General features: G+C 37.1%; 2 protein-coding genes across 4 annotated transcripts in view; both read left to right on the top strand.

Moving 5' to 3' along the window:
• The window catches only part of LOC111914121 (homeobox protein knotted-1-like 11), a 38,209-nt gene extending 22,455 nt beyond the window's left edge, over positions 1–15,754 (top strand). For all 3 annotated transcript variants that reach the window (XM_042896002.2, XM_042895999.2, XM_042895996.2), the window contains exon 8: positions 855–15,754. The gene's annotated coding sequence lies outside the window, so the exon portion shown is untranslated. The remainder of the gene's footprint in view (positions 1–854) is intronic.
• Positions 15,620–19,638, top strand: LOC111914119 (uncharacterized). Its single transcript, XM_023909861.3, has 9 exons — positions 15,620–15,753; positions 15,936–16,123; positions 17,318–17,499; positions 17,615–17,899; positions 18,011–18,069; positions 18,198–18,234; positions 18,322–18,393; positions 18,635–18,959; positions 19,081–19,638. The coding sequence occupies exons 1-9, from the start codon at positions 15,639–15,641 to the stop codon at positions 19,444–19,446; spliced, it is 1,629 nt and encodes a 542-aa protein (XP_023765629.1). The 5' UTR covers positions 15,620–15,638; the 3' UTR covers positions 19,447–19,638.
• The last annotated feature ends 4,114 nt before the right edge of the window (positions 19,639–23,752 follow it).

Genomic DNA, 23,752 nt, shown 5'->3' with positions numbered 1-23,752 from the left:
AAACCCCAAAAGATATGATTCCTAACACCCCCAAAATGAAGAATCTAGACAATAATAGCTCAACAATGGAATGATACCTCAAAAAGGAAGCCCAAGAGAAAATTAACCCAAATCCTTGCAAAGCCCTTTGATCCAAGCCTCTTCCTCTTCAAGATCTCTTCAACAACCACCTCTCCAAGCTCCAATTTGCTCAACAATGGGGTCTCTCCACGAAATTAGGGTTTCTGGGACTCTAGGGGTGATAAGGAGGCTGGGGAGGAAACATAATGTTCCTTATATAGGGCTCAACCCCGAGAATTAGGGTTTTCTCCATTCAGCGCCTACTCGTCGAGTCCATCTTACTGACTCGCCGAGTCGGCTACTTAACACGCGACCAAGTCGCGACTCTACTCGCCGATTCCACCCATGGACTCGCCGAGTCGCTCTTTCCCAATTTACTCTTTTAGCCCTTCAACTCCACTCTTGATATTTCGGGATGTTACAATTATTGACATTTTGGTCAGTTTGACTTTTTGTCAAACTAAGCGTTTTATGTTATAGACGGAGGTTTGACCTATGATTGGTTTAGGTGGTGCTTGTAGCTGATTGTGCGTGACTTTGAGTATTATCATTTCAGGTCTTTGATTCAAGTGAATCTTATTACTATACTATATAGGACACTAGGTGTCGATGTATGATTGTTGTATATATAGCTAGTTGTTTATATGCTTACATGTTTGTTGGGAGAGGCCCGTTGGGTTGGGCCCGCGTGAGTGAACAAACACGTTAGGTTAGGCTTGTTATTTGTGTGATATGTGGTGTTTTGTGTAACTCACTAAGCTTTGTGCTTACGGCTTAAAGTTTAAATGTTTCAGGTGCTTTATGTAGAAAAGGGAAGGGCATAGCGTGATTACATTGCATGTGTTGTTATGTAGCAAAGGGAAGTACATGCGGGCACAACTTTATGTTTTATTTTAGAATGTTGATTTGATTAACTTTATTCCGCTACTTTTAACCGTTTGTTTTTGGAACATAGTTGAATGTTATTATTATGATTATTTCTGGTTAAAGATTATGGTTTTTATTAATGGTGAAATGAACTCTATTTTAGTATTTTTATATTAAATAAATGGAGATTTAAAAACTTTAAATTTATTGTAATTTTTGGGACTTTACATGGGTTACATCACTAAAGTCGACCACACAGTCTGCTAATGCTTGCGACTTTATCGCCAATCTTGGTTCATACTTGATGTCATATGTGTTTAGCTTCACATACCATTTTGCCATTCTTCCTGGCATCTCAGATTTTCTCATAACATTTGAAAGATAGAGTAGGAGTGGTTCTCCATCTAATGGTTTTACCAATAGAGGTGTTGAACTTAAATACTTTTTTAAGTTCCTGGAAGGCATCTTCATGCTCCTTGGTCCACTCGAATCTTTTATTCTTCTTCAAGGTGTCAGAGAAAGGTTTACACCTCTTTGAGGATCTTGAGATGAATTTATATAGGGCTGCCACTCTTATTGTTAGTTTTTGAATGTCCTTGGTCGAGGATGGGGATTTTAGATCAATGATGGCCTTCATCTGTTATGGGCTTGCTTCTATTCCTTTTTAATTGCCATTTAACCTAGGAACTTGCCAGATTTCATTCCAAAGTGACATTTGGAAGGATTCAACTTCATGTTATACCCGTCTAGTATATTAAAGGCTTCTTCAAGATCCTTGAGGTGATCTTCAGCTCTCTTGGATTTGACCACCATGTCATCAATATAGACTTCCATGGTGTCCCCTAATTTGTCCTTGAACATTTGCTTTACTAGCCTCTGGTATGTTGCTCCTTCATTTTTAAGACCTAAATACATGACAATATAGCAATATACATGTAGGGGTTATGAATGCAGTATCCTCTTGATCGGATGTTTCCATCTGTATTTGTTGGAATCCTATTGAAGCGTCTATGAACGCCATTAACTCATGTCTTATCGTGACATCTATCATTGAGTTTATGTTTGGTAAAAGGAAAGGATTCTTAGGATATGTCTTGTTGAGATCTGTGTAATCCACACACACTCTCCATTTTCCATTCTTCTTTTGGACCACCACTACGTTGGATTGCCATATTGGGAACTTCACTTCTTTAATCATCCCTAATTTTAGAAGTTTTCCAACTTCTTCTTAAATGATTTGGTTCCTCTCAGATGCAAATTTCCTTCTTTTTTGGTGTATAGGGCTGAAAGAAGGATCTATATTGAGTTTATGAGTTATAATTTTATTATCTATACCTGTCATATCATCGTGCTTCCAACCGAAGGTCTTGTTTTTATCTTTTTGGAACTTTATTAGTTCTTGCTCAATTTGCTATGGTACTAAGGATCCTATGAGGAATTTGGCTTCAGGATCCTTAAGGTTTAGGGGCACTTCCTTTACGTCTTGCTCTCTAGTCTCTAGCACACCTCATTACCCCTGCTTTAATTGTTATTCTTGTCGTGGTACTGTTGAAGATTTCATTGAGGTGTTGTAGCATTGTTTGTATTCTTGCTGATCCCTGACAATCTTCATTGTTCCCCATGAGGTAGGCATCTTGATGCACCGGTGGTAAGTTGATGGGATCGCTTTCATGTCATGGTCTGCCTAATATAACATTATAGGAAGACAAAGCATCAATAACACAAAAAAGGTTGTATCGAATTTACCCCTTCAATGTAGATGAGTAACTTGATTTCTCCAATGGTGTGCTTTGTTTCACCACCGAATCATATTATGACCAATGATCTCTTGATTATTTTTTATTCTGATATGTTCATCTTGGTTAGAGAATCAAAAAGTATAATAGCCATTGAGGATCCTCTGTCTACCATAATCCAGGATGTTTTCTCTATCCTGTTCGTCAAAGATGATCTCTTTGCTATTTGTTATCGATGTACTTTTTTGGGGTCTTTCTTCCTTTGCCGTCTTGGACACTTTGGCGTGCCTTTTAACTGCAAAATTAGAGGTTCCACAGATATCAAATCCTCCGTAAATAAAATTGATTACCTTGCCATCCGAAGGAGGGGATCCTCACTTTTCCGAGATCTTAGGCGGATCCTGGTCTTTCTCTCTGGATATTTCATTTCTTCTTCCTAGGATCTCTTTGACGTATCCTTTGCTTAAGAGGTAATAGATCTTATTCCCGAGAGCTATACAATTCTTTGTAATGTGGACGAAGTCTTCGTGGTATGCACACTACTCAGACTTATCCCTCCTGTCGGTGGACTTTTCCTTTCCATGGCGACCTTGCTTTGTCGCCGAGATCCTGCATAACATAGATTATACCTAAAACATCCACAGAAAAATAATAATCAGTGGTCTTGGGGAATTCATCTTCCTCTTCTTCATCCTCAAGGGCATTAACCCTATGATGACCAAGTTTGGAATAAGGTTTTGACTTATAAGATCTTTGGACCGAGGAGTCGGCCTTCCTATTGGGGTTATCGTATGAGTTAAGAGGGTTGTTCCTCTTCTTGATCTCTTTGTCCTCTTCCAACCTGATAAACCTTAATGCTCTAATCCTGACTTCGTCCATCCTTTTTCATGGAGTCATTACAAGGTCTTCATTAAAATGAGAGTTCTTCTTCAGTCCCATTTTGAGTGCTTCTACGATAGTTGTCATATTAATGTTAGGGATAGTTAAGGCTTCCCTTCCAAACCTATTCACAAGTCCCTAAGGGATTCCTTAGGATCCTGGATTACCCGATAAAGATCTTTAGTGATATTTCAAAAGTTATGCTACAAGAAAATTGATTGTTAAAAAAAAATGTGCACATCAAGTAATAGAGTAAGGAGGAACATTAAGTAGCCATTTTAAGGCTAATCCTGTGAGGTTCGAACCAAAACCCTTACACATGCAAGCTTCTTTCAAGTGTAAGGGAATGGGGATGATCTCCATTCTTTCCCTATATTATGTCATGTGTGTCTTCAGGATCTGTAGTCCCATCATAAGGTTTCCTATTGGGAGTTTGGAAACGTTTTAAGACTTCAGTTTCAGCTATCACAGGAGCAAATCTCTAGGTCATGTGACTGGTGAGAGATACTTCGGGCATAGGCTGGACTATCCCTGGTACACTTGATATCATCTTCCTTAGCTGTTGAAGTTCTTTGGCCATGACCGGACTTGTTCCTGCATTGAAATCTATGGAGTTAGTACTAAAGGTATTATTATTCACGAAGTTACCAGGATCCTTGTTATTAAGAGTAAAGAAGGTTTCATTGGGATCTTGGATTATAGGAGATCACTTATTTCGAGTTACACCCCAAGCAGGATAAATGGTAAGCGTTGAGGATCCGATCTCTCGGCGATCCCCTGAGGATCCTGAGTTATCAAAGTTCAGGATCTTGGATTGCAAGATCCAGGGTGCTGCTTTATGAGGTTTACAGATCTCCGTCCTCACTCTTTCCATTTCATTAATCATCATCCTGTTGTCCTCCTATTGTCGAGATACTTGTTGTTCCAATCTCTTCATCATGGCAGAGAGTTCGTTATTAGAGATCTCTACAGGAGGATCTTGAAATCCTTGGGTAACAGTTGGGGAAGTGTTTTCCTTCGGTGCATTAGAAGTCTTTTTAGGAGGTCTGCTCGGAGTTGGGGGAAGGTTTTTTTAGGAAATGGGAGGAATAGAGGAAGAGGATAAAGTTGGTTGGGTAGACATAATTGTAGCGAATTATGAGCATTTGATTTGGCATGCGAAATTAAAAGAGCACAAAGAACATGGTGATTTGGGTGCTAAAATATGTATTCGATCATAGTAAATGAGTACAAAAAGGGATCTAGATCTAACTCTACATAAATATTACACTCACTAGTCACAATGAACTACATCTCTCAAGCACACTCTACAAGTGGTGTGCAACCCACTATATATAGAGGTGCTAACATGTCCTTCTCTCTCTCTCTCTCTCTCTCTTTCACTCACTCACTCATGTTACAATGAATCAATCCCATATACAAGTGGTTCTACAAGATTCAAACCCTTACAAAGTCACTCCATGAATAACTTTGCACCCTAACATTCCCCCCTCAAAGTTAGGAATGGATGACCCGCTTCAATCTTCCAAAAATGAGCAACTTCACGAACTAAGCCTCAAGCGTGACAAAATGTAGAAATGAACTTCAAATCTTCAATTCTTCAATGAATTTCCAATCTGGGTTCTAGAGTGTGAGGCCTTACAAACCGATCATCAAAAGGTAATTAGGAGTATCCAAACCTCCACAAGATTACCCAAATTTGAGCATAAAAGTACACTCTAAAAATCTTCATTAAGTCCAAACCCATCACGAACCGGGAAAAACCCAAATCACTTCAGAATCTCAAATCGAATCACTTCATAAACTTCGATTGCTCAAGGTCACATCGATCTTCAAGTCCGCGTAATATGAAAAATTCACAACTTTCGAATTCTCATATTTAAATCTCTCCCTTTTTATAATAAAAAAATGATTATAAAACCGAAAAGGAATGAGAAAGCGCTCAATTCCGAATTTTATATACAAAACTCTCCCTTAACACATGGCATAAACGTTTTGCATAAATTCGGAAAATCCAAAAATGTCATAATTTTCAAATTTGATACTTCTCGGACCGCCTTTGACTTAAATTTCAAATATCCGGGTAGAAACTGTCAATTTCGAAATTATACAGGGACCCGTTGTGCCAAAATAACTTTCAAATGCGAAACTTTACCCCAAATGCGAAACTGGGCATAAAGTGTCAATTCGCATCAACTGTAGGGACCTGATTCGAAAATATTCTAATTTCTCAAAATTTTTACCCCAAATGAAAAACTGGGTAAAATTTGCCAATTCGCATAAACTGTAGGTATGTGAAATGAAAATTCAACATTTATCACATTTTATGACCCCCATTGCGAAAGTGTGTTAAAACTGTCACTTCCTTGAAAGTTCAGGGATACGAAATGAAACAATCCTTTCACTTCGCATTCCAGTTGCATATGAAGACTTTCGCACATTGAACATACGATCCATGGATGCGAACGAACCATCTGATACCAACCCAATCATCTATCTTAGATGCGAAGCCTTGTTTGACCGTCAACCTAATCCATACAACCTCATATGCGAAACTGATTTTGACCCACAAAACCAAAACACGATTGTGCCCACAAATGCCAAATCACTTTATTCACATATCAAACTGGTTTGGAGCGTTCGACATCAAGCTAATCACCACAAATTGAACCTGATTTCGACATCAATTAACCCAAGCAACAATCGACTCCAAAATTTATCTGTTGACCACAAATACAACCCTTCATTCTCAAATCAACATCATTCCAAATACGTTCAACACCATGATCCAATTCCAAACCAAATTTGACCCTATATGTCGAAATTAACTCCTTTTTGAGTTACAAGACTCCATCGTTCGACATTAATATTGACCACAAGAGGTTCAATTTCCAAATCACGTTCAAGATGCGAACATGAACCCATTCACAGTGCTCAACATCAAGTCCATGAACCCAACCAATTTCGAAATTCGACTCAAATCAAACACTATTTCGACATCTAACAACCCAAGTTTGACTTGTATCAACCAATTTCAACCTTCAATTCATAGAATAGACACTTGAGAATCTGATTTTGACTACTTTTTTCGAGTTTGACTTTTCGAATTCAATGGTCAACAAACACAAAATTGATGATGCTAACATCTAATTTCAGATCAAAAAGTGATTATTCAACCATTCCTGGTCAAGTTCTTCAAAACCAAAGAATTGATTGACAAATTTTAACTTCAACTTGATCATAATCGACTGATAATAACACAAATCATATCCAATTGATTCACAAGTCTAGATTCAAGAACAAGCTCTAATTTATTATTAGTAACATGAAAACGAAAACCGAAAATCATGATCGAGGTATATAACTGAGACATGAAGATTAGAATGCGTATTCGTGAAGCCATGACGAACCAAAAAGGATACCGAGTCAATCAGCGAGTTTAATGATTTTTAGGTACAACCTTTTAAGATATCAGATCGAAAGAAAAAACTTATGGGCTCAATATATGGACTATGAACAGTAAGAGACTAGATATCGGATCATAGACAAAATGAATTTTAGGCTCAAGATAACAAATTCAATTCACTTTTGGGCTTGATTTTGATTAAAATGAACAACTGCAAATTGAGAATTGAATAAAACATAAGAAAATAGGATCAAATCAGCCTTGATCAATGGAAATTTTATTGGATCATAACAAATGGGTTTTTCAAAAAAAATGATCCAATGAGTCAAAATGATCAAATATTCAATAACGTAAGCACGAATCAAAGAGATTTTGAGAGATCATTGAGAGACTCACCATAAACGTTCCAATTGTGTTGAATGTAGCCAAATCGAGAACTGTTTCTTCAAAAATCACTTTGATCTTTGAAGACCCGTTCTAATACCAAATGTAGTGAATTATGAGCATTTGATTTGGCATGCGGAATTAAAAGAACATCTCTCTCTCTCTCTCTCTCTCTCTCTCTCGCTCTCTCTCACTCTACAAGTGGTATGCAACCTACTATATATAGAGGTGCTAACCTCCATCTCTCTCTCTCTCTCTCTCATGTCAGAATGTAACATCCATAAAATTCATGAAAAATTTAAACTTTTAAAACAACCCATAAATCATCATTGTTTACAAAATAGTTTCCAAAACATATTAAATATAAGAGTTTTCCCAAAATCATAAAACCAAACACGAGGAGGTGCACGATCGATCACGCCTTCGCCTTCGCACGATCCTCTAAGGTACCTGAAACACAATCCAAAACTGTAAGCTCAAAGCTTAGTGAGTTCCTCCAAAATACCAACACACAAACAAATAGCACATATACAACAACAACATGCAATTGGTCCATAACTAACAAACCGGATTACCCCTGAGCCCACAACATAAGTCTAGATCGCCCTTAGCCCACAACTTATGTCTGGCTTGCTCCCCGGCCAAGTCAGTCCTTAGACTGAATACCACTAAGCACTCAGTACGAGTATGGCATGCCCTTCTTGGCCCTCAACTCGTATCTGAATGCTCATGAGGCTACAGTATGAGTCTGGCATACCCTCCCTGACCCTCAACTCATATCTGGTTTGCTCCAGGGTTTGTTGGCTACCGCACGGAGCAGTACTACCTCAGCCCAACCCACACAATATATCGACATATAATAGATAATAACATACATAGATAATAAGACAGTATCATAGGTAGTCCTACAGATCTACCAGACTGTAACGCCTGTGTTTCCGGGCTAGCCATTTTTAGCAATGTAATGATCTAGGTTAACCTTTGTAACCCGTTTTGAAATAATAAGATTGTATTATTTGAGTATTATGTGTTTTGTGCTTAATTGCTTAATTATGTGGTTTGATTAATTAAGAATAAAAATAATCGTCAAAATTTAAATGTAAAATAAACTTGATATCTTTGGTTGATGTTGTAGTAGTTGAAACGAGGTTTCCGAATATATATATAGAACACCCAAATTTGACTTCGTATGAGGAAGTTATGATTTATCGAAGTTTCGACTTAGCGGTATGCAGCCTGAAATACTCGATTTGAGATCGAGTGGTTTTTAGCCAAAGCAATCTAAACGAGGATCGAAGGTCTCGTTGTTGGTATCGAAGCGATGAAAAGTTAGGCGAGAACGGACGTCAAACGAAGAAGTTATGAATTTATAATGAAGTTTTCTGTCCCGGCCTATTAAAAATAAATAATAAAAATAAAGTTAAAATTAGCCGACAGAGTCTAAACGAAAGTTGTAGAGCGTAGTCTCACCTTCGCGTGGATATAAAGAACGTCGAAAACGGAGTTCGTATGAAGAAGATATGAATTTCCGAAGTTTATTAAATTATTTGTATTTAAATTTAATCTTTAATTCGGATGGGTATCCGAAGGAGTCACCGATCTGATCCGAAGTACGCCCCGCGTACACCGAGGAATGTCGACACTCGCACTCGCGCACTTCGGATACGTAAGCAGTGACGATTTCGGAGCAGTACGCCCCGCATACTCCGAGGCTCCAGCCTCTTATAAATAGGATGCGAGGGCAGCCGAGTTCTTTTGCTCTTTTCTCTCTTCTCTCTCCCGTTTTGCATCGATTTGTGTGCCAGAAATACCCCGAAGCCCCGTATTATTCTCGAGCCCCGAAGCAAGTCCCGAGATCCCGAAGATCCCGAGAAGTGCGGTTCTCGAACCGAAGCTCTGCCCGCGAGAAGTTCGATTTTTGTGAAGATCTTCCAGATCTGCTGAGGATTACTACTTCTGCAAGTCGTAGTGCTGTCTGATCATCTTCTGATCAAGTGAGTGTATACTACCTTTCATAAACACGATAATAATACAAGTATGGTTTGAGTGTATTAAGTATATTGTTGTTTATATGTGTGAATGTGTATTCACTTTCTTTTATCTTATAGATCTGATTATATTCTCTATGAAATACGTGTTATGTGTGTGTGCCTCATCTGTTACGTGGAATATGTATTGATTAAAGCATGCTATACATGTTTTTAAACTATGTATAAAAATGTATATTTTATCTACTAATATGTTGGGTAGAACATGGATAGATAGTTGGTGTGTAATAAACAGATGAGAGGCCTCGTTGTTGTTCGATTTAGTCATCTAGCGGAGTTTAGATGACGACCACGGACTTTTCTAGATAGTCTTGTGGAAACATTAGCAGGTTCGCCACATGTAGGTGTTAATGAACTCAGGTGTTCATTCGTTGTACTCCATCCCCCCCATGGTTGCCTTATTTGACTTATATTGCTGAGGAACCCCCGAAGCATGTGTTGTCGCCCCGATGAAATATTCTTAGACTAGGTCCCTTGTGTTAGTTATTTTAGGGACATAAAGTGAGAATAACGGGAATGGGTAATTGGGTTATTGTTGGTTGGTGGAATTAAATATAATTATTTATTGTGGGTTGAAAACCCTATATGCTCATCAGGCTCCCAAGCCTGCCCACTCAGTTTTATTTGTATTACAGGAAGTGGCGCGAGGGCATAAGATGGATGAACCATCAAGTTGTTTTGTTTACAAGTCTGTATATGTATATATTTGTTGAATGACTTGTAATGTTATCGTTTATGCTTATTGGTCTGTATCGGAACATGACACCCCGAGTTTTGATTATATAATGAAAATACATTTCTTTTATGAAATGCTTTGGTAAACATTGTTTTATCATGTTTTGTTTTTGGGAACAAATTCCGCAACTCTTTCAAATCAAAAGGATTTACTCTGAAATTATTTAAAAGCATAAATGAAAATCGGTCTTTTCTGGCCGAGATTTTGGGGATGTCACACAGACTAGCATATCAAAACTAGTATGCATATCTATTCCATACTCAGCAAATCAACGAATATCAGGTTATCAACTAATGGGTCGGCCTTGGTGCCTTCGACCCGTAAGTAGAGTGAGGAAAAGTTACTGCTTAATCACACTGAAAGTCTCAGGTTGCTGGCTCACTAAAATCCCCGCGCTATCACAACAAAATAATTGTCCAATTAATAATTAGATTACAACCCTTAGCTAATAGTCCATAATTAGGGTAAAAGGCCACTTTACCCTTTCCCCAGTTGGGCCAAGACCAAGGCCCAAATCTTGATCCAAAAAGGCCCAAAACGAAGTAATCGCAAAAAGCCTATATTCGGCCCAAATTTCCACATTAGGCCCAAACTTCTACTTGGGCCTTACCCTAAAGTCCATCCCTTCACTTAGCCCAAAACACCAATACTCACATGGTCCAATAAGGGCCCAAGAATCTAAGCCCAAAAGGTGGCCCAAACTTGCTAAACCCAACAGACTGGGTACGCACGGCGTACCCAGCTGTATGCTCAACGTACTCCGCCATGACCAAGAAACGCGCTGCTGAGCACCTATGCCCAGCGTACGCCCCGGTACGCCCAACGTACGCGGTGACCATGCAAACTTTCGAATAAGGGCTTAATCCATTCAGTCCAAATCCATATCCAAGTCCAAGAAAGTAATATTAACCACAAAGTTTCCAATTTTATGGTTTTTCATGCATCATTAAGACCCAAAACCAACTTCCTAGTTTGTCTTAACCACTAAAGACCTCCACACTTTGCATGCAAGCACTAAATGAGTGAAGGAAGCATTTTGATGACTTAACACAACTCAAATCCTCTGAAAAGGCAGCTCCTTTGGTCTTAGAGTAGCATTTACTCATTAAGTCCAAGAAAAAGGGACAAAACTCATAAAACTCCATATGGCTAGATCTCTAAGAAATACAAGTAAAGTTCAAGGCTTTATACCTTCTGGTGCTTCCTAAAGAGATGAAGATCTCAGATCTACAAGCTTGAATTCCACACCAAAGCTTCTCAAAGAATCCTTTCTTCTTTCTTCAACACCAAGAACACACACACACACACACTCAAGCTCAACACACACAAGGGCTAAGGCTTGCAAGATCGACTCAAGGAGGGTGGAGGCTGAAAGGGTGAGTGAAATGGGGTTATAAGGGGTGTTATTGTTGGGTTTTACGTACTTTAACATCCTTATGGTGCACATACAACCCTAACGCTTTGGATCTAAGTTTTCTCTAGTTATCATGCAATAAAATTATCCATGTCATGAAGCATACAACTAGAATACAATTTGATATGTGCAACATAAAATCAAGTTAAATGAATACCTCTATTTTGTAGCTTGTAGAATTTGGCCTTTCAAGAGCTCAACACCTCAAGTGTGATGCCTCTAATGGAATCACAAGACACCATGAACAAATGGATGATAATGAGAGAGAGAGAGAGAGAGGTTAAGCACACCAAAAATCGGTTATCCTCTTCATAGAATACACGAGTCACGATTTTAGGGTTTACGAAATACATATATAGTGTAGAATTCCAAGAGGCATATGTAAACCCTAATTCTCACACTTAGGCTTATGACCCAATAACTCATATGGACTAACTCTTCATGGACTCTCACATACACTTAGTCCATCATGGATCAATAACCCAAACCATATGTATCACTAATTTACATAATCAGTCCCCGTTAATTTAATTAGTCTCTTTGATCACTAAATTAATTCCAAACTAATTCTTGATCAATGCTAATTAAATAATATGATTTCTCAATTAATATACTATACTTATAATATATTAATAAATCACAAATAATCTCTTTCTCAAATATCCATCTGATGTGAGTTTAATGTGTTTATATTTTATCCACGTTAATTTATAAAAGTTATTCCCTTCGCTAGACTATTAAACACACTAGGCAATGTACCTAATTTTGCAATAGTATAACAATGGTAAGAATGAGTGTCGAACACAAGGAACGGTGTTTAAATTACTTTATTTTACTATTTAACTACCTATTAATCAAATAAGAAAAGGTATATGTTTTCCTAGTTTTGCAAGACTAGATACTTAATTACCAACTAACTCAAAATTTACTTAATTAAAATAACACTAAAACTAAGCAAGTAGACAAGTATGAATGTACCAAGGTGAGAAAGAGACTTTCATTTAGCTTCGGATTCGTTGTTATTGTAGTTGATTTATGGAAGTGCAATGGATTTAGTTTCTTTAGTTACCGATTCCTAAGATGACCAAAGTAGTATTCACTAATTTAATCCTTTAGCAAACTAGCTTATTTATTCGGTGATCATGCGGACAAACTTACCAACTTACTAGTGTTCAATTCGAATTGATAAGACTTATAATTAATTGACCAACTTAGTTTGTTGATTCAATTTCATATATGATTTTTCGTCATATATTGGCTTCTATACTCTTTTATCCACTTTACTACTTAATCCTAGGTTTTATTCAAAACTCTAGTCCTACAACTTTGCAAATCACAAGATCATAAGATTCAAATCTAATTAAGAGAGATAGTCATACTAACTTAATCAAATTCAGCAATAAGTAGAGGAAAGCAGTTATCAAAAGTACTTGAGGTTATTTAATAAGCTAAATCAATAAATAACTAAATCCAAACCATAAAATCAACTAACAATATTCAACTCATCCTAAGCTAAACGAAAGTCATGAGTGTTTAGCTCATGATTTCAGCAAATAAAATCACAAATACTAAATTCAAGGTGTTAGACATGGCTAAATCAAAGAAAAATCGAAGTGTAAGTTCAATTGCCTTAATGCTCTTCCTTCCAATGGTTGTGATTGAAATCCTTGCTTCCAAGCTTAAATTCTAGTGTTTTGCCTCAAAAAGTATCCAATTCTCCAAAGCCAAAAGTCCCCATTCGGAGATTTATGTGTTCTATTTATACTTTTCCTGAAATCAGGGCACCACGTTGTGGTGGTCATATTTATCCCGTATTCTCCAAGTCTTCGAAGCTGATTGGGATTCTTCAAGTCGCCATGCGTGGTGCGATTACCACGACGTGGTAGGTATATTTTTCTTCATTTTTAGCTTTGGTTCCAAATTCCATCTTCCAACTTCTTTAGTCCGACTTCCAGCTTCGTTTTTTCTCCAAGCATTTCTTTTAGTCCCTACAACATAATTCATAGAAAATTAGGTATCTTTTGTTCATATAATGGGATAAAAGTAATAAAAATATTAATGTATGTTGTATAAATATGCACATATCACCATCATATCAAATTGCCCTGGTGAATGTGACCCAAAAGGACCATGCTACTATCGGGTCAAATACATACCAATTATAGTTATGGGCTTAGACACCTAATCCAACAGTTATATAGGGCTCAACCCTAAAATTTAGGGTTTCCAACATCTGATGAGTACGCCACGCGTACGTAAACGTACACCCAACATACTAGGGTACGCCCTAGTATGCTAAGCATACACACGTACGCATGGTGTACTCCCATTCCTTCCAAATTACGGTTTTGCCATTAGGTATTCTCATGGCGACTTCCTTCTACTATAGGGACCAAAATGACATGAATTAAATTATAAGGATGAATTTAAAAATACTTGAACAACGGGGTGTTACACACAAGGAATCAATCCCATATGCAAGTGGGTCTACAAGAGTCAAACCATTACAAGTCACTTCATGAATAACTTTGCACCCCCAACAACGATCTTTGGACGGTTACGAATACTACGACCTCACGGCAGGCACCAAATTGTTTTGGTAAAAAATCGATCAAATGGATATCAACCAAGGTATATAAGAGGGTGTGGTGCTGTGAATAATCTGAGTACTAAACTGAGATAAAAATAATACGAGTGGTTTACAAGGAACGCCATTGATCTTTGATAGGATCTCCGACATAAAACATTGGGAGGTTATAATGATCATTTGCCTTATACGATCTTATTGATTTGAATGTAACTTACAGAGATAATGATTGAAATACGATTACAAGTGTTTCCCTAGCTCTAGGGCTGTAAGGTGTCAAAAGATTGTGCCCGTTGTGTGTGTTTTACAGGTGTATATATAGTATAGGTTAAGTAACTAAAAGTTCGATATTTCTGAGATCCTGTTGAATTGGTATTTACACGTGCATTGACCTGGTATTTCCGTGTCTTAAGCATAGCAAGGATAGTAAGAAAATGAGATGCATGTATAGGGTCATGAAATCAGGGAGATTGACTATCCAAACCGCCTATTATTGTTTTGATTTTAGTGTCGTTGTAAGATCTTACAAGTTTGTGAGTGTTATTAACGAACCACATTTCTGATTCTGTCCCCAAAACTTTTAAATGTACACTAAATCGTTTTGAGCTATTGCAACTCTTGACAAAAATCAAAATAATTAGTGGTGAGGAAAAACAACGATCAAAAGGGTTATTGGAGAGATCAACAACACATGGGAATTGACAATACAATCATTGAGCAACGTGAATGGAGGATAATCCATTGGCATTGCCATGAATGTATGATGTCTCATTGAGGTCTATAAAGAAATAAAGGACAATAACCGTTTTCCAATTTACATAAATTTATGGAGGATTTGTTGTGTGATACCCTTGTGTATAGGTGATTCAAATCTGAGTTGAATTCAATAATTTTCATGGATTTGGGTTTTAAAACAAAACTTCATGAATGATCTATATAGCTTGTAAAAGACGATATTGCACTCACATGCATCGCACATGTTATGACTTAACAAACTAAAATAGACAATGTTAGCCATGAAGACCGTCTCTAAAAAATTTTAAAATCATATGGACCTTCTATGACACCAAAAAAAATTAAATACTAAACTTAATATTATATAAATGAAATACTAAAATCACAGACTTTTCACAAGACCGAAAAAAATTAAATACTAAAAAATTAAAACCACAGGACAATTCACGAAGATTTATCTAAAAAAAATATTCGTCCACAGAAATTAAATAACGTTATTATACAAATAAATGAAATATACTATATTTTATGCGTATAAATCAATTTTTTAACATACATACGAACGAGAGAGTGTATTTAAAAATAAAAAATAAAAAATAAAACAACGTTTAAACCCTTTATGCCACGTCTCCGACAGTTCTAATATCTACACCACATTTTTCTCTCTCTCTTTCTCTCTTCTTCGCATCACTTTTGTTCCACTCACAATTCCAGGGTTGCAAAGTATTTTCTGACGCTGCAGTGTTGATAATTCGTTCAAACTCCTCGAAAGAACTTTTAATCACAATGCAATCAACCAAGAACACACTCCCATTTGCTTTTCTGCTTCTTCTTGTTGCTCTGTTCTTCGTTTTCGCGAATGGCGAACCCTATTTTTCTACCTTCAACACACCCACTTCAGGTACTTCCTTTTATCCCCCAAAACCTTTGCATTTATCCCGTGAAAGTTACATGGGGTTTAAGCGATTTTGCAAAACGATTGTTTCATTATCTACAGTCTGTTCTCGGTTTTCCTAAACCGATTTTACAAAGTATCGAGATCTGTGTTGCTGTTGCTGTTGATGATTATTATTCTTTTTGCAGGAGAAAATCAAAGGGGGATTAATGATTTTTCGGAAACTTGGGGAACGAAAAGGTTACTCGCTGAAGAGCAAAATGATGTGAATTCATCACTTGTGTTGGCTGAAGAAAGAACAGCAAGAAAAGATCCACTCAATGGTTTAAAAAAATACAGAGGAGGATGGAACATTAGTGAGAAACATTATTGGGGTGTAAGTTTTATTTATTTATTTACAATTTTATGCATACAGCGTGCTTTCTTTGACTTAATTTGATCTTCTCAATGTTTGCTTCATCATTGAAATCCATTAACCTGATATTTTTGGGGCCCTAGGGAAGAATAGTGAAAAAAAATCCCAGAAATTACGCCTAAAGAACCCATTAATCTGTTTGTTTCTTAGGAAAACAAAGATAAGGTTATGTAATTTATGAAAATAAATCCAGAAACTATCTAAGATTTTGTAGGTGTAGAGCCTAGAGAACCCATTAATCCAAGTTTTTTTTGGAAGAAAAGGATAAAAAACGGTTTTTCTCCTTAAAAAAATCCATGATTATCTGGTAAAACGTAAAATACATTTATTTAGATTTGCAGGGCTAAAAAACCAGAATTTAATGGAAATAGCTTTAAAACAAAATGATTTTGGATTTAGTTTTAATCAAAGATAAATCCTTTTAGTAGGCTAGCTCTATTAATTGGGTCTCATATTTAAGAATTAATAATGTATCCTTGAGAACAAGGAGTAAAAATTGGTCAAAAACAGATATATTAATTCCAATATATCCATCAAATTAGATTACAAGGGGTAGAAAACAGGTTAAGTTTATGTGCTTGTATCAGTAGAATCAGAATTTCGAATTTTGAATTTTAAAATTTTGCATATATTTAAAGTCAAAAGGAGCAAGTATATTATTATTACTTAATCCCTCTTTTAGCTGGCAATATAAAAAAAGGCGACTTTGAATAAAGGACACGGTGTGAAGCTTTGGTCCATATCCTTGAATATTAAACTGACAATATTTTGTAAATCCAACATGTGGACATAATCATTAATCAAATAATTTAAGAATCTCTGTTTCATACTATAACGTTAAATTGTTATAGATCAATAGTGTTTCATTTAAATAATCATAGTTTTGTTCCAAATCACATGGATTTATTCTACTTGCTACCATCAACATTAAATGGAAAATAAACAAATTTTCTCTTTTTTGGTTTATAATCCTTGTTTTGAGCATATTTGTTAGAAGAAAACTTAGTTAATTTTATGAACTTTCACCTTTATATTTTTTTAAACGAAATAAAAGGATAACTTTCTTTCCTAACACGAACTATATTTGTACTTTTACCCTATCATAGGGGCATATATGTAATTTGACAATGTGATAATTTATTTATTTTTTTGCAGTCTGTTGCGTTTACTGCTGCGCCATTCTTTATCATGGCTTTAGCGTGGTTTGTGATATTTGGGCTTTGCTTATCACTGATTTGCCTCTGTTATTGTTGCTGTACACGAGAACCATATGGCTATTCCAAATTAGCTTATGCATTGTCTCTTATTCTCCTCATCCTCTTTACAGTTGTTGCAATGTACGTATTTTTATTGTATTTTGTGTTCATATATTTATTTATAGAGTGATAATTTTATTGTATTTGATATGGTTAAAGTGAACTAATTAATGGGCTCTTGTTGGATCTTTTTCAGTGTTGGATGTGTTGTTTTATACACGGGTCAAGCAAAATTTCATCATAGTACAAACAAAACATTAAAATATGTTGTACGTCAAGCAGATACAACTGCAGAGAAACTTAGGAATTTATCAGATGATCTTGCTTCTGCAAAGAAAATAGCTGTAGCCCAAGTGTTCTTACCCGTTCAAGTCCAATCAGACATTGATGAGATACAGACAAAATTGAACACGTCATCTTACGACCTTTCAGAAAAAACTGAAGACAATCAAGATAAAATCGAACATGTTCTTGATATCGTGTAAGTAATAGTAATAGGTTTTATAAGATGCAATAACTCTTCAATTTCATCTTCCTTTTTTTTTTTTTTAAACATATGTCGTTATTTTTATGAGATTGTGTGGTTTTGTAGGAGGTTAGTTCTCATCATTCTATCTGCTGTGATGCTCTTCCTGACGTTTATTGGATTCTGTAAGTTTCCTTTTGTATTCTGTGGAAAAGACGTAAATGCCCTTGTCATTTTCATCATTGAAAATTGCATTACAAACGTAGCCTTGATACATTGTTTTTCTTTCTTTGATCTCGTTTTTGCTTTGCAGTGTTTTCGATCTTTGGGATGCAATGTATGGTTTACACGTGAGTTACATACTTATGTTTAATTATATCGAATGAATATCATCCATTTTTTTCATCAATTGAATATTTTGTTCTGAATCATTGTAGCTTGGTGATTTTCGGATGGATTCTTGTCACGTTAACCTTTGTATTATGCGGCGTGTTCCTTGTTCTCCACAAGTAAGTCTATTTTCTTACTCATAATTACGATTTAGCAAGCAAAATTGTTCTTTTTTGGGATAATTAGCAACACAATTTCACTTCGTTTGTAATTTCTTCGTCATTGAACTTTACTACTTTCGTAATTGGGTACTTCTCCAAATTGATTAATTTTGGTAATTTCCCCCAATTGATGAGGTCGAACGATTTGTATAACAGTTTTCGATTTGTAATGTTTTACTTCTTGTTTGTGTTGAATTAGCGTGACTTCAGACACTTGTGTGTCGATGAATGAATGGGTTGAGAACCCAACTGCTCATACGGCTTTGGATGATATTCTTCCATGTGTAGACAATGCCACAGCTCAAGAAACTTCAATTCGGAGCAAAGAGGTTACTTCGCAATTAGTCAATGTCATCAACCAAGTTATCACAAATATCTCAAATATTAATTTCGCCCCAAATTTCACCCCACTTTATTTCAATCAATCTGGGCCGTTGGTTCCACTCCTTTGCAATCCCCACAGACCCGATTTCACTGATCGAGTTTGTGATCCTAAAGAAGTCGCGTTGATCAATGCCACACAGGTATATTTACTTATAACAACTTCTTCATACATTGGTTAAAAGAATGAAAAGTTTTATCACCTTATAACCAATGTTATATTATAATAAGTATATTGCTTTTAATCGTATTGATTGGTGGCAGGTATATAGTCAATTTGTGTGTCAAGTATCTCCAAGTGGCATTTGCACCACCACGGGCCGCCTGACGCCGGATTTCTACAGCCAAATGGCTGGCGGCATAAAGCTGAGCTATAGTCTCTACCTCTATGGGCCTTTTCTAGTAGAGCTTCAAGACTGCACTTTTGTGAGACAAACTTTCACTGAAATCTCCCATGAATATTGCCCGGGTCTCCGGCGATACAGCAACTGGATATATATCGGGTTGCTGATGGTGTCACTGGCGGTGTTGCTGTCACTTGTGTTTTGGGTTGTTTATGGAAGAGAAAGAAGGCACCGGGTTTACACCAAAACACTCATTGCAAGAACAGAAGTTGATAAAAGTAGTTGAAAAGTATGGTGTACTTGAGAGGGTTGTCAATAGTTTGGTGGTTGTGGGTGGTGGAGGATTCGGTTGTGCTATTTTGTTCTTTCTTGTATGTGTTATTTATGGTAGTTAGCAGCGTGTTATTGTACATCTTGAGTCGTGTTTGTTGTTATCTTTAATTTTATCTATTGGATATATTATGGTTGTTATCTAGTATATGATATTATCTATTGGATAAAGCCACATTACTCTAAAGTCTAACCCTAAGTTATAAACTACCCAATAATCTAATGAGCTTGAAAACGTGTTGGTAAAGTTGTGTTAGGGTTTTCCTTGTAAAATCGGACAGGTTGAATGAAACTATTAGATCAAGAAAGCGACTCGAAGGATCCCCCTTTGCGGTCAAAGTCTTGTGGTCGAAGTCTTGAGAAGCTGTGGAAACGTGGTTTGATGTCAAAACCACTTTCAAAACAAGTATTAGCTTTTTGCTATCAAATCATTTTCGAAATCTTGTTTCATGAATGCAAAAAGTATATGCATATTAAGCAACTAGCAATTAAGTTATATGACAAATAGTTTCAAAATACAAAATGAAAATATAAGGTATTTGTGTTTCCGGTAACTCGTTTCAACTTCTAGCTCTCAAAACAACTCCATTCTAAAGAGAAAGTTCTCCTCAAATCAGGGCAAACGGATGTGTCAAACCCCATGAAATAGAAATGCTTCTATACATTATGCGTTGGGTGACGCATCGGCCATACACATCACATTTTTGGCGATTTCTTGTTTTTGATATCATACTTACATTATACGTCGCGTTCTACTTGGGAAGAATACCAACGCAATTTTATTCCCACGTTAAGCCATTCTAATTGCAATTAAACAAGTGGCTTCCCAAAGTACCAACTTGTACAACCACTATGGGCTTGCAAACATCATTAATATTAAGCAATGTTCTAAAAAGCTCATCATGGCTTCGTTATGGCGCGCCATGGCTTTAAGGCGTGTACTTGCCACCAAGCTTTGCAAAATGTCGCCTTAAGTCACATATGTATATAAAACTAAATAATAGTATAATATATATGTTAGGCATGTCAAACCCAACAAATAAATGGGTACAAAATGACTCCAAAACACTGTTACTTTGCACAAAAAATGTAATACAAGGTAAGCAGGGTCGATCCACAGAGACACCGAACAAGTGCTTATACCTTTTTGCAGAAGGTACAATAATGGTCACATAAATGGGGGTTGGTATGCAATGATTTAAACAAAAGAATAAAGCAATAAGTAAATGATCAATTAAATGAAACAAATTCAGGATTTGTGAGAACTCCAACTCTATGCAAGACAAATTAGCAATGTGATTCCATGGATGACAAGATATTTGTTTAATTCTATCTAAGTTGGTACTTGAAAGTGTTAACAAGCTCTAACACTTCCCATTCACCACAATAATTAACCAAAACAAGCTCTTTGATTAATCCTAACCTTACTAACCTAATCTAAACAAGCTCTTAGAATTGGATTGAAAGGTTGCTTTAAGCTTTATGTGAATGTTCCCAACAACACTCAATACTCCTCACAAGATCGGGAGTGTAAAAGTGTGTGAAAAGATTTACACTAAATTCATTCAGTAGAAATCCAATTAGTGCTTGTTACCTAGTCCAATTTACAAAACTATTACGGATTCTGCAATTAGATAACTTGAATGACCTAACCCTAATTCAAATGACCAATAAGAATCACAATTAAAATCAAACATTCGATTGAGACAAAATCAAATTCACTAGATAGAAAATTGAAAGCAAACATCAAGTCATATGATTGAAATCACATCCAAATGTCAAGACATAAAGTTGGAGAATCTAGGGTTCTAGCCACTCATGACTAGAACAAGATCACAAATCTAGAAAATGAAATTAAAGTTCTTACAAAATGAAATCAAATGTTCCCAAGTGTTTTCAAGTAACAATTTTCTTCAAAAAGCTCCCCAAAATCGCCTCTAGAACTCACAAAATCGACCCCCTTTTTTCTGGAACCGGTTGCTGCTTTTTAGAAAGAAGAAAAACTGTTTTAAACCAGTGACCACGTTTACACGGCCGTGTAAATGCAAAAGGTATACTGAGAAAATTGGTCAGGCTTTCAAAGTACAATGCTCGAGAGACTTCGTTTACACGGCCCGTGTAAACATTTACACGGCCGTGTAAACCTCTGAAAAGCCAAAATCTTCATTTCTTTGATATCTTCCTCCTCAATACTCCGTAAGTCCCGAAATTTTGTCCGCAACTCTTATTTATTGTAACACTCTAAAAATTCCAACCAATTTAAAATTTTCAAAAACAACCTAATTTCATAAAGTTATTACAAAAAGGTTTTCAATACATTTATTATCAGAGTATTTCCTAGAACCACATCATAAACACATAAAACACGAGGAGCGGTACGATCATGCATTTGCCTTGCCACGGTCTCCTGAAGTACCTGAAACATTTAAACCACAACTGTAAGCCCGAAAGCTTAGTGATATACCCCCAAAATACCAACCACAATACCATACACAATTCATAACATATCATAACACAGAACAGAACAGCCATGCACTTCGGGTCTACTGTGTGACTGGTCTGCCGCACCGGCCTACAATCCACCTGGTCCACCCTCCGAGTCTAGCCATATACATCGAGTCTACAGTGTGATTGGTCCGCCCGCACCGGGCCTTCAATCCACCTGGTCCACTCTCTGAGTCTACAGTATGACTGGTCCGCCCGCACCGGGCCTTCAGTCGGCCTGGTCCACTCTCTGAGCCTCGGCACGTCTGGTCTGCCCTCTCGGGGCCTTCAGCCTATCCGGACCACTTGTTTGGCCTTCGGGACAACCGGTCCGCCCTAGGTATGTTGGCCTACAGCACAAAGCAGGACCCGCCTCAACCCAACCCCAGTCCAACAACCATGTGCACATAAACATACAATCATATATCGAATCACAATTAATCAAACCGATCTTAGCAGATCACATACAAAGCACATCTCTACCAGGATTCCGACCTAACCGGTCACTAGCATAACATCATCCTATAAACCAGGATACCGACCCTAACCAGGTCTCTAACATATACCATCCTAACTACCAGGATGCAAACATAACAAAGCAATAATGTAACCACAACTACCCAGATTTCCATCCGATAAAGGGCCGACCTTGGTGCCTTAGACCCTGTTGATATAGTGAGGATAACTCACCTCGCAACTGCCGAAACTCTGAACTGAAGAAGCAGATTCCCGAATCACCGCCTCACCGAAAATCCCGAATTATCCGCAACAGCAAAACAATCATTAGTCCAAGCACAATATCCTTCCAAGGGTAAATTAACCAATTTAACCTTAACTCAATCTGGTCCAAGACTAAGGCCCATAATCAAAATATGAAAGGCCCAACACTAGGTAAGCTCTCAAGCCCACTAGTGGCCCAAAGACCAAAAGTCCAAAGCAAAACCCAATATTGGCCCAATTTACTAAATTGGGCCCACCTCACCAAATGGGCCTAGATCCAAGGTCCATAATAATTAGTGAGTCCAAAATACTCCATCCATAATGTCCAGTCACGGCCCAAACTCTAATAGCCCAAAAACAGCCCAATCTCTTAAGGCCCAAAATGAAAACCCAACAGAAGGAGTACGCTGGGCGTACCCTCCTTGGTACTCTTGGCGTACAACGATGCTCGCGGATTGGGATCAGGGCACAGACCCACTACGCTGGGCGTACTCCCGTTTACGCGGGGCGTAACTCCGCTGAACTACAACTTCTCATAAGATCTTAATGGCTTAAGCTCTTAAGCCCAAACTTCATATCTATAGACCAAATATGCCTAGGATTCATAAAGTCTCAAACTTTATTACTTGGGACATCCATAAAGCTCGTAATCCAAGGTCTTAATCCATTAAGACCTATCTATATCACATATGAGACAACCAAAGCCCTTGGGACCTCATTTTTCTTACTCAAGACCTCTCCTAAGGTTTAAAAGGACAACTAATCTCAACCAACTTGAAACATGCATCAAGATGAGGTTTTTGGGACAAGAAAGATGTCAAAACTTCACAACACATAGATCTACACATTATGATTGCCAAGCCAGAGACTTTTTACCTCAAAAGGGCCTCAAAAGATGATGTCTTTCCAGATCTACGAACTCCAGCCACTCAACTCCTTCTTTGACAACTTCCTCTTTCTTCTTCTAGACTCTCCTTTGCCAAAACAAGCTTTCCAAGGTCAAACGCATCCAACAATGGAGGTGGGACGGCTATCTAGGGTTTCTGAGGATAGGAGAG

Source organism: Lactuca sativa, chromosome 6 (assembly GCF_002870075.4).
Source record: "Lactuca sativa cultivar Salinas chromosome 6, Lsat_Salinas_v11, whole genome shotgun sequence".
Taxonomy (NCBI): domain Eukaryota; kingdom Viridiplantae; phylum Streptophyta; class Magnoliopsida; order Asterales; family Asteraceae; genus Lactuca; species Lactuca sativa.
The sequence above is the reverse complement of the archived record's forward strand: the minus strand, read 5'-3'. Positions and strand labels throughout refer to the sequence as shown.